The sequence below is a fragment of the Diceros bicornis genome, chromosome 29 (genome assembly GCF_020826845.1).
Source record: "Diceros bicornis minor isolate mBicDic1 chromosome 29, mDicBic1.mat.cur, whole genome shotgun sequence".
NCBI lineage: Eukaryota > Metazoa > Chordata > Mammalia > Perissodactyla > Rhinocerotidae > Diceros > Diceros bicornis.
The window spans coordinates 16345172-16357591 of NC_080768.1; the positions used below are offsets into that span (position 1 = coordinate 16345172).

General features: G+C 38.8%; 1 protein-coding gene across 6 annotated transcripts in view; it reads left to right on the forward strand.

Annotated features, from left to right (window-relative positions):
• Positions 1 to 12420, forward strand: part of PRIMPOL (primase and DNA directed polymerase) — a 42791-nt gene that overhangs the window by 16896 nt on the left and 13475 nt on the right. For all 6 annotated transcript variants that reach the window (XM_058524976.1, XM_058524975.1, XM_058524979.1 and 3 more), the window contains one exon: positions 875 to 1162. In XM_058524976.1, coding sequence (XP_058380959.1) covers positions 875 to 1162 — 288 coding nt within the window. The remainder of the gene's footprint in view (positions 1 to 874; positions 1163 to 12420) is intronic.

The window sequence follows — 12420 nt, forward strand, 5'->3', positions numbered from 1 at the left end:
CAACCCATCTAGTGACCAAAAATAGGAAGAGGCAGGAGGAGAAACAACTTTGGAACTGATAGCTATGGATGTCAGCGTCCTTCGGGCATATTATATCAGGTAAAGGAGAGAGAATAAGCTCCTGAGAAATTTGCTGACATCCTGACTCAAGGAGAATATGGCAGAGATTCTCTCAGTGTTTCTGTGCATTATCTTGGCAGCACCATTTACTCATGTAAACATTTCATTCTTTAATCATTGATTGTGAAGATAAAATTCTACTCAATTTCTGTTTATAAAAGTGGTGGTTTTTTGGTGACCGTACGTTAGGCTCAGGCCCATACCAGCAACATTGACACATCTTCTCAAATTAACTTTCTGTTCTAAGATGATTTGTTTACAAATGACGCCAAGCTCCTGTGTGCCAATGGGAACTGAGAAAGTAAAAGATCGCGCAAGTGAAAGGAAGTAACAGGAGAAGCATATTACAGTTTGTAACAACTCAGGTTTTTTTTTTTTTTTTTTTTGGTGAGGAAGATCAGCCCTGAGCTAACATCCATGCCAATGCTCCTCTTTTTGCTGAGGAAGACTGGCCCTGGGCTGACATCTGTGCCCATCTTCCTCCACTTTATATGGGATGCGGCCACAGCATGGCCTGACAAGCGGTGCCTCTGTGCACTCCCGGGATCTGAACCCCAGGCTGCCAGCAGTGGAGCACATGCACTTAACTGCTACGCCACGGGGCTGGCCCCCATGTAATAACTCAGTTTTAAAACCAGAAATCAAAAGAAGAAGGCTTACTGTGTAAAATAGTCACGTGTAGATTTGTGCCTAGATCTTAAGTTTAGCTTGCGGAAAAGAAAAATTAGATTAATCATGATATTTTTTTTCTTAGGGAATTTTGTGAGAAAAATTTTGCAGCCTGCTTTTCACTTCATTGCTAGTGAAGATGATGACAGGATTCCAGAAACAACGAACCATGGATTTTCCCATTTTTCTGCAACACCAACTAAACAAGGAATTTCCTTTAGCAAAACGTCCTCAGAGAAGGATATAGGAGAGAGCGGGATGTTGAATTCAAAGAAACTGGAAAGGCTGGGGTCAGCTAAGCAAAGCAGTCCTGATCTTTCATTTTTAATTGTCAAGAATAACAAGGGAGAAAAGCATCTTTTTGTAGATCTAGGTAAGTAAAATTGACAGCTCTCTATTACCCTGTCCTTGTCTACTTCTGTGAGAGACCAGTCTGTGCCTACTTGTCACTTTGTTTAGGATTCTCGCTACCACCACTACTCCACCGTGACAGTGGAGTCACCAGCAGAATCTGATCAGTGAGCTCAGGTGCTGGAAATCTACTAGGTTTCTGTTCAGAGATCTTATAGAGGCCCCTGTGGGACATAAGCACCAGGCTGGCCTGAGCTCCAAAAGAGAATGGTTGTGGCTGGCTTCTGCTCTGACATGTCCAAAGGATTTGTATCAGGGGAGCCTTGACAGGATGTTTGGACCAGCATTCTCCAACACTGCTGAGAGGTTTAATCAGATGAAATAAATTTTAAAGACAGACACAATATAAAAACGGTGCTCTTATGTGTCAAAGTATGGCTGGTGTTTTCTTCACTGAAGAGCTTGGCAGTAGTGGCAGGGGCCATTTCATCAACTTTCCTGCTGCGATCAAACTGGTGGCTTCTTCAGCCGTGCTCCCTTCTGCCCTGCTTGCTTCTGGCCTGTGACCCTGAGGATGTATGAAGCACTGCGCAACAAGACTTCAGCCTGGTTAGGTAACACGCAGGCCAGTCAGGACCCCCAATTCAGCCAGCTCCGATTTGGTGAACTAACCCTGATTTTTATATTGAGGTTCTAGCTCGTGATTCGAAAAGCCAGAAGAGTAGCATTTGTGCCATTGACTATTAGAGCAACTCAGCTTTGATGTCTACAGGTTGAGAGAAAGTAGATTTAAATTGTAGGCAGGATTACCAGGCCAACCATGCCCAGCGTAGGGAAGTGTTCCTGCTGTGTTGTGTATCTTTCTAGCACCGCTGACAACCAAGTACCAGAATTTGGAAATACAGACAGATAGGTGCAATGTACTGGTTTGGGTCTGAACAGCACATATGAGTTATGAGTAGAGGAGCATTCTTCCAAATGACAAGTTTTGTTTTGTTAGCAGAACGTCCTCTCCAAGTTGGACTAGTGTGCAGTAGACTAGGAAATACGCCCAACAGGAAGTTGAGTCAGGGAGAACAGCGGTAGCCATCACCTAGCTCTACCTCTACCCCAGTGTTAAAGCCCCAAAGCAGAATACCCCAATTCAGGACAGTTCTAGCCTTGAAAGTTAGGTTACTGGACTGGCAAGGAAATTTCTCTGATAACGCTTGAAAGAAATATTTCAATAGTGTACCCAGATTTGTTTATATACCAAAGCAGATGGGGAAATCATTCCCTAAAGTGTCCTTTGAAAAGTTTGGAGATTTAATAGTACAGGCCAAAATTTTTTTAGGAAACTTTTTTATTGAAGTATAACATTGTGGGCCGGCCCCGTGGCTTGGTGGTTAAGTGCACGCGCTCCGATGCTGGTGGCCCGGGTTCGGATCCCGGGCGCGCACCGAGGCACCACTTCTCCGTCCATCCTGAGGCCGAGTCCCACATACAGCAACTAGAAGGATGTGCAGCTATGACATACAACTATCTACTGGGGCTTTGGGGGGAAAAAATAAATAAATAAAATCTTTAAAAAAAAAAAAAAAGTATAACATTGAAACAGAAACATGCATAATTTGTGAGTTGAGTGCACAGGTCAGTGAATTATCACAAAATGAACATACTCTATACCACACCACCCAAGACAAAAAAAGAGATTACCAGGACCCCAGAACCTCCTTCCTGCCTCTTCTGTTTAGTACCCCCTCCTCCTCCCCAGAGGTAACCACTAATCTATCCTCTAACACCATAGATTAGTTTTGCCTATTTTTGAACTTTTTATAATCGGAATCATATAGGATGTGTTTGTGGCTCGCACTTTCACTCTCTTAATGATGTCCTTGATGAATAAAAGTTACTAACTTTAAATAGTATTAGTAGTCTTTTCCTCTGTGATTAGTGTTTCTTGTATCTTGTTAAAGAAATCTTTCCCTATCCCAAGGTCATGAAGGTATTCTCCTACTTCTAGAAGCCTTATTTTTTCACCTTTTATACTGTATTTAGATCTACTCTCCACTTGGAATGGATTTTTCGCTTATTGAATAAAGAGGAGTCAAGATCCATTTTTTCCTATATGGATATCTATTTGTCACAACACTATTTGTTGAAATAACTGTCCTGTTTCTGAAAGGACATCTTTGTTATAAATCAAATATCCGTATATATTTAATCTGTTTCTGGACCATGTTCTGTTCCATTGTTCTGTTGATCTGTTTTTGTGCCAATACCACAACTGTCTTAATTAATATGGCTTTTTTTAAAAGTCTTGTTATCCAGTAGAGTAAGTCCTCCAACTTTGTTCTTTATTTCTTGGCTATTCTTGACCGTTTGTGTTTCCATTTAAATTTTAGAATCAACTTGTCAGGTTACACACACACACACATACAACCTGCTAGAATTATGATTTAGATTGCACTGGATCTATAGATCAACTTGGGGAGAAATAACCTTTTTATAATATTGAGTCTTCCAATCCATGAACATGGTATGTCCCTCCATTTACTAAAAATAGATGTTCTTTAATTTCTCTCAATAATGTTTTATAATGATCTGAATAGACATCTTGTACGTCTTTTGTTAGATTTATTCGAGATATTTGTTTTTGTTTGCTTGTTTTTTGGCTTAAGCAACAAATATTTATTTCTCACAGTCCTGGAAGCTGGAAGTGCAAGATCAGGGTGCCAGCCTGATTGGGTTCTGGTGAAGGACCTGTTCCTGGTTTGCAGATAGCTGTCTTCTCATTGTATCCTCACATGGCAGAGAGAGGGTGAAATTTTATTTTTTGATGCCTCCCTCTTCTCCGAGATTTTGGCACCACAAATCCTCCCTGCCTTGGAAACTGTCCAGTAGTCTCAAATTTTTTTTCTACTACATTTGTCTAGCTTTTCTATTTATTTACAAATAGTAGGGTTGCCCCCTAAAACCTAGTTTGCTGTTTCTGGATGTGGCATTCTTGCATGCCAACTCCAGTTTATTTTAATGTATATATCGCTTTTATTTTATTTACAGCTGATAGAAAATAGTTTCTTTTTTTTCATTTTTATTTTGTGTTTTTGTCTGAGATGATTTTTTTCACCTTAATTTTATTATTTTTTTAATTGAGCTATAATTGACATACAACATATTAGTTTTGGGTATACAACATAATGATTTGGTATTTGTATATGTTGCAAAATGATCACCACAGTAAGTCTAGTTAACATCGATCACCTTATGTAGTTACAGAATTTCTTTTCTTGTGATGAGAACTTTTAAGATCTACTCTCTTAGCAACTTTCAAATATGCAATACAGTATTATTAACTATAGTTGCCATGCTGCACATTGCATCACCATGACTTATTTATTTTGTAACTGGAAAGTTGTATCTTTTGAATTTCTTCACCCGTTTGGCCCACCCTTCACCATTCGCCTCTGGCAACCACCAAACTGTTCTCTGTATCTATGAGCTTGGTTTTTGTTTTTAGTTTTTTTTAGAGTCCACATATAGGTGAGATCATATAGTAGTTGTCTTTCTCTGTCTGACTTATTTCACTTAGCGTAATGCCCTCAAGGTCCATCCATGTTGTCACAAATGGCAGAATTTCTCCTTTTTTATGGCTGAATAATATTCCGTTGTATATCTATACCACTTTTTTAAATCTGTTCATCCATTGATAGACACAGGTTGTTTTCATATCTTGACTATTGCAAATATTACTGCAGTGAACATGGAGGTGCATATATCTTTTTGAATTAGTGTTTTTGTTTTCTTCGGATAAATACCCAGAAGTGGCATTGCTGGATCATATGGTAATCCTATTTTTAATTTTTTTGGAACCTCCGTACTATTTTCCATAGTGGCTGTGCCAAGTTACATTCCCACTAACAGTGTACAAGGATTCCCTTTTTCCACATCCTCGCCAACACTTTTTTTTATCTTTTTGATAATAGCTGTTCTACCAGGTGTGAAGTGATTTCTCACTGTGGTTTTGATTGGCATTTCCCAATGATTGGAAACGTTGAGCACCTTTTCATGTACCTGTGGGCCATCTGTATGTCTTCTTTGGGAAAATGTCTATTTAGATCTTCTGACCATTTTTCAGTTGGATTGTTTGGTTTTTTACTATTGAATTGTATGAGTTCTTTATATATTTTGGATATTAACCCCATGTCAAATATATGATTTGCAAATATTTTCTCCCATTCAGTAGAATGCCTTTTCATTTTGTTGATGGTTTCCTTTGCTGTGCAGAAGCTTTTTAGTTTGATGTAGTCCCACTTGTTTATTTTTGCTTTTGTTGCCTTTGCTTTTGGTGTCAGATTCAAAAAATCATTGCCGAGACCTGTTTCAAGGAGCCTACTTCCTATGTTTTCCTCTAAAATCCTCTAGGAGTTTTATGGATTCAGGTCTTGCATTCAAGTCTTTAATCCATTTCAAGTTAATTTTTGTGTATGGTGTGAAATAGTGGTTCAGTTTCATTCTTTTGCATGTGGCTGTTCAGTTTTCCCAACATCATTTATTGAAAAGACTGTCCTTTCCCCATTATATCGTCTTGTCTCCTTTGTTGTAAATTAATTGACCATCTATGAGTGGGTTTATTTCTGGGCTGTCTATTCTGTTCCATTGATCTATGTGTCTATTTTTATTGCCCATACCATACTGTTTTGATTACTATAGCTTTGTAATAGAGTTTAAAATCAGGGAACGTGATGCCTCCAGCTTTGCTCTTCTTTGTCAAGATTGCTTTGGCTGTTTGGGGTCTTTTGTGGTACCAAACAAATTTTAGGATTGATTGTTCTATTTCTGTGAAAAATGCCATTGGAATTTTCATAGGGATTGCATTGAATCTGTAGATTGCTTTGGATAGTATGGACATTTTAACAATATTCATTCTTCCAATCCATGAGCACAGAATATCTTTCCATTTATTTGTGTCTTCTTCAATTGCTGTCATCGGCATCTTATTGTTTTCAATGTATGGCTCTTTCACCTCCTTGGTTAAACTTATTCCTACATATTTTATTCTTAAATTTATTTATTTATTTATTTATTTTATGTGTGTGTGTGTGTGTGTGTGTGTGTGTGCTGAGTGTGTGTGTGTGTGAGGAAGATCAGCCCTGAGCTAACATCCATGCCAATCCTCCTCTTTTTGCTGAGGAAGACTGGCCCTGAGCTAACATCCGTGCCCATCTTCCTCCACTTTATATGGGATGCCGCCACAGCATGGCCTGACAAGTGGTGCATCAGTGCATGCCCAGGATCTGAACCCAGGCCACCAGCAGTGGAGCGCATGCACTTAACTGCTACGCCACAGGGCCAGCCCCCACATATTTTATTCTTTTTGATGCAATTGTAAGTGGGATTGTTTTCTTAATTTCTCTTTCTGATAGTTTGTTATTAGTGTGTAGAAACACAACAGATTTCTATTATTATTGCTATCAGATTATTTTATTAGTTCTAACAGTTTTTTGGTGGCGTCTTTAAGGTTTTCTGTATATAATATCATGTCATCTGCAAATAGTGACAGTTTTACTTCTTCCTTTCCAATTTGGATAACTTTTATTTCTATTTTGCCTAAATGCTCTGGCTAGAACTTCTAATACTATGTTGAATAAAGGTGGTGAGAGTGGGCATCCTTGTCTTGTTCCTGTTCTTAGAGGAAGAATGTTCAGCTTTTTATCATTGAGTATGATATTAGCTGTGTGCTTGTCATATATGGCCTTTATTATTTTGAGGTGTGTTCCCACTTTGTTGAGAGTTTTTCTCACAAACGGACGTTAAATTTTGTCAAATGCTTTTTCTGCATCTATTGAGATGATCATATGATTTTTATCCTTCATTTTGTTAACGTGGTGTATCACATTGATTGGTTTGCAGATGTTGAACCATCCTTGTATCCCTGGAGTAAATTCCACTTGATTGTGGTGTATGATCCTTTTCGTATAGTGTTGAATTTGGTTTGCTAGTATTTTGTTGAGGATTTTTTCATCTATGTTCATCAGGGATATTGGCCTGTCATTTTCTTTTCTTGTGGTGTCCTTGTCTGGTTTTGGTATCAGGGTAATACTGGCCTCATAAAGTGAATTTGGAAGTGTTCCCTCCTCTTCTGTGTTTTGGAAGAGTTTGAGAAGGATTGGTATTAATTCTTCTTTGAATATTTGGTAGAATTCATATTTGAAGCAGTCTGGTCCTGAACTTCTGTTTGTTGGGAGGTTTTTGATTACTGATTCAATCTCCTTACTACTAATTGGTTTGTTCAGATTTTCTATATCTTCATGATTCAGTCTTGGAAGGTTATATGTTTCTAGGAATTTATCCATTTCTTCTAGATTGTCCAATTTGTTGGTGTATAATTATTCATAGTACTGTCTTATGATCCTTAAAATCTTATAATCCTTTGTATTTCTGTGGTATCAGTTGTAATGTCTCTTCTTTCATTTCTGATTATATTTTTTTTCTTGGTGAGTCTAGCTAAAGGTTTTTCAATTTTGTTTATCTTTTCAAAGAACCAGCTCTTTGTTTCATTGATCTTTTCTATTGTCTTTTTAGTCTCTGTTTCATTTATTTCTCCTCTGATCTTTTGTTATTTCCTTTCTTCTACTAATTTTCAGCTTTGTTCTTTTTCTAGTTACTAGAGGTAAAGTTAGGTTGATTATTTGTGATTTTTCTTGTTTCTTAAGGTAGGCGTTTATCGCTATGAACTTCCCTCTTAGAACTGCCTTTGCTGTATCCCATGAGTTTTGGTGTTGTATTTCCATTTTCATTTGTCTCAAGGTATTTTTTGATTTCTTCTTTGACCCATTGGTTGTTCAGTAATGTGTTGTTTAATCTCCACATTATTTGTGGATTTTTCAGCTTTCTTTTTGTAATTGATTTCTAGTTTCATACTAGTGTGGTCGGAAAAAGTTGTTTGATATGATTTCAATATTCTTAAGTTTGTTAAGACTTGTTTTGTGGCTTAACATATGATCTATCCCAGAGAATGTTCCATGTGCACTTGAGAAGAATGTGTATTCTGATGCTTTTGGATGGAATTTTCTGTGTATATCTGTTGTGTCCATCTAGTCTAATGTGTTTAAGGCCAAACCACTGCTCTAGTATAAAACTAAGGCTACAGGAAGTTAAAACTGGCGTTTTAAGAATACGGGCAATTGACATGAACTCAGTCTACGTAGCACAGGATGATTATGCATGTCATTAACAAATTAAGAACTATAATTACTTTATTTAAAACAGCAGTTAATTCTTTCCTGTTATCTGTTTAGAATGTGCCACTGTGTGCGTGTGTGTGTGTGTGTGTGTGTGTGTGTGTGTGTGTGAGAGCATGAGTTTCATTTTAAATAAATTTGAAGCTTCTCTGACAGCCACAATTCTACTAGTAAGTGATCTTTGGAATACTTTTCTTCTCACCAATAATAATTAGATATTCTCTCTCAGTAGCTATAGAGACAGGATGATAGCAAGAGTGTCTTCTCTAACAGAAGCACCTCTTTCATGTTTTTTTTTTTTTACTTTCTGGGAAAAAAATCCTTATTGATCTTCTGTCTGGATGATTTATCTATTGGTGTAAGTGGGGTATTAAACTCTCCAACTGTTATTGTATTGCTGTCTGTTTCTTCCTTTAGGTTTGTTAATATTTGCTTTATATATTTAGGTCCTCCTATGTTGGGTGCATAAATATTTACAAATGTTACATCCTCTTGTTGGATTGACCCCTTTATCATTATGTAATGCCCTTCTTTGTGTCTTATTACAGTCTCTGTTTTAAAGTTTGTTTTGTTGGATATAAGTATAGCTACCCCAGCTTTCTTTTGGTTTTCATTTGCATGGAATATCTTTTCTATCCCTTTACTTTCAGTCTGTGTGTGCCCTTATGTCTGAAGTGAGTTTCATGTAGGTAGCTTATACATGAGTCTTGTTTTTTTAATCCACTCAGCCACTCTGTGTCATTTGATTGGAGCATTTAGTCCATTTACATTTAAAGTAATTATTGATAGGCATGTACTTATTGCTGTTTTGTTAATTGTTTTCTGGCTGTTTCGTAGTTCCTCTGTTCATTTCTACTTCTTTGATGACTTTCTTTAGTGTTATGCTTAGATTCCTTTCTCCTTGTCTTTTGTGTATCTACTATAGGTTTTTGCTTGTGTTTACCATGAGGCTTACATATAGCAACTTATATTTATAAGTCTATTTTAAGTTGATAACAACTTAAGTTTGAATGGTCTACATTTTTACTCCTCCCTCCTACATTTCATATTTTTGATGTCACATTTTACATATTTTTATCTTGTGTATCCCTTACCTAAGTAGTTATTTTTACTACTTTTGTCTTTTAACCTTCACATTAGCTTTATAAGTTATTAATCCACTATTTTTGCTATATATTTACCTTTACCAGTGAAATTTATACTTTCATATGTTTTCTTGCTACTAATTAGCACCCAATTTTTCCAGCTTTAAGAAGTCCCTTTAACATTTCTTGTAAGGCTGATTTAGTGGTGATGAACTCCTATAGCTTTTGCTTGTCTGGAAGACTCTTTATCCATCCTTGAGTTATGAATGATAACTTTGCTGGATAGAGTATTCTTGGTTGGAAGTTTTCTTCTTTCAGCACTTTGAATGCATCATGTCACTCCCTTCTGGCCTGCAACGTTTCTGCTAAAGAATCTGCTGATTGTCTTATGGGGATTCCTTTGTATGTAACAAGTTGTTTTTCTCTTGCTGCTTTTAAGATTCTTTAACTTTTGACATTTATAATGTATCTTGGTGTGGGTCTCTTTGGATTCATTTTGTTTGCAGCCCTCTGGGCTTCCTGCATCTATATGTCTATTTCCTTCCCCAGGTTAGGAAAGTTTTCACCCATTATTTTTTCAAATAAATTTTCTGCCCCTTTCTCTCTTCTTTTTCTGGGTCTCCTATAATGCAAATGTTAGTCTGCTTGATGTTGTCTCAGAAGTCCCTTAAGGTATCTTCACTTTTTAAAATTCTTTTCTCTTTTTGCTGCCCTGTTTGGGTAAGTTCCTCTGCCCTGTCTTCAGGTTCACTGATCCTCTCTTCTGCTTCAAACCCCTCTGGTGTATTTTTCAGTTCAGTTACTGTATTCTTCAGCTCTGTGACTTCTGTTTGGTAGTTTCTTATATTTTCTACCTCTTTGTTGAAGTTCTCAGTATATTTCAGTGAACATCTTTATGACCATTATCTTGAGATCTTTATCAGATAAATTACTTATCTCTTTTTCATTGAAGTTTTTTTTTCTGACGTTTTATCTTGGTCTTTGTTTGGAACATATTTCTTTGTTTCTTTATTTTGTTTGATTCTTTGTGTTGGTTTCTATGCATTAGATGAAACAGCCACCTTTCCCACTCTTAAAAGGTTGGCTTGTGTAGGAGATGAACTTCATTGTTCAATTCTGCCTTAGCTCTTGGTTGTCTCTCAAACCTTTGTGATTGTGAAAGCAGCCTGTTTTATTTTTAATAGCTCCCAGTAGTTGAGAGTATGCCAAGACTGGTCATTATCCCAAAGGAGATCTCTGTTAGCACTTAGATTCATGCTAATTAGAAGCTAAACCCTCAGGCAGCAGCTTTTAAAGAATGCAAATATATACAGTCCCCAGGGCTGCAAGTGTAAGCCTTGATGGCCACCAGAGCCAGGTGATCTGGAGGTATCCCTTGGGCAGCAGTCACAAAAATCAGGGCTCCAGACGAGTGTATAAGCTCCTTTCTGGGAGAAACCAGTGAGCTGTATTGAGGTAGAGGGAGATTGCAAAGAGAGCATCCCTTGGCCTACATTCCCTGAGAGCAGCTCCGTGTGCAAAACCTGAATCCTACCCTTAAGGCCAAAGCTCCAGTACAAGCAAGTAGGCCTCTTTCATAGAAAGGCTGCAGGTGTGTTTCAGTCTGCTGTCTGTGCAGTGCCCTAGGGGTGGTAGCCTGCCAAGAACTGTCTCTCTGATTGTTACAGTCCTGTTGGACTCAGGAACTCAAGCACCCCTGGCCTCTAGAGCCAGACGATCAAGTGGTATCCCCTCAGTGGCAGCTGCAAAAATTGTGTCACAACTTGTAAAAACTGGGGTACCGGACATGTGTAGAAGCTCCTCTCTGGGAGATACTGGTGCTCTGGAGCACAGCAGAGGGAGAGTATGAAGGTGGTGCCCACTGGCTGGAGCAAGGCAGAGGGGAGTGCAAAGATTGCAGCCGCTGAAAAAAGGAAAAAGAAAATAAAAAGGATAGCACCTGCCAATTTAGCAAGCAGGAGATCATGGAAGCTGGCACCCACTGATTGGAGCCTAAATCTTTAGGCTTTAGTTGCCATCTGGCAACTGCCCGAAAAGAAAAAAAAGACGGCACCTGCCAGCTTTAGCAAGGCAGAGGGAGAGCAGGAAGATGGCGCCTACCAGCCTCTGTCCCCGGAGAGTATCCTAGCAGGAGCCCTGGCCTATCAGACTAGTGCTTTAAAATTAGCAAGTGAGTCTCTTTCACATAAAGTCTGGGTGCTTTTTAAAGGGCTGCTTCTGTGTTGGGCTCTGGGGTCGGTGAGTGTGCACACGAGCCCTTTATGAGCTGTTCCTCAGTTTGCCACAGCCCAGCTGGTCTTGTGGGTATGAGCCCAGTTGGTCTTCAAAGCCAGATGTTTTGGGGGTTCGTCTCTCAGATGCCACTCTTAAAAGTTGGTGCCCAATGTGGGGTGCAAACTCTTTGCTCCTCAGGAAGAAGCTCCAGGTTCTGAGTTCCCTCCCGATTGTGGGTTGCTGTGCCGGGGCGAGGTTTATGGCAAGATGGTCTCAGCCTTTTCTACCCGCTTCTGTGTGGTTTCTCTCTCGTTTGCCCAATGTGGATGGGTTGCTCCACCAGTTTTCAGTTTTTTTTCACAGGAAGTTTTTCCGTATATAGTTGTAGATTCAGTGTGTCCCTGGAAGGTGGTGACTTTAGGATCTTCCTACATTGCCATCTTGAGCCAGAACCAATTGTTTCTTCTAATAATGCTATACAAATTAATTTAGTATGTGGTGACTATAAAAATAAGTCACTGAGGGCCGGCCCCGTGGCTTAGCGGGTAAGTGCTCGTGCTCCGCTGCTGGTGGCCTGGGTTCGGATCCCGGGCACGCACCAACGCACCACTTCTCCGGCCATGCTGAGGCCGCGTCCCACATACAGCAACTAGAAGGATGTGCAACTATGACGTACAACTATCTACTGGGGCTTTGGGGGAAAATAAATAAATAAAATTATTAAAAACAAAAAAAGTCACTGAAAACGTGTTCATTTT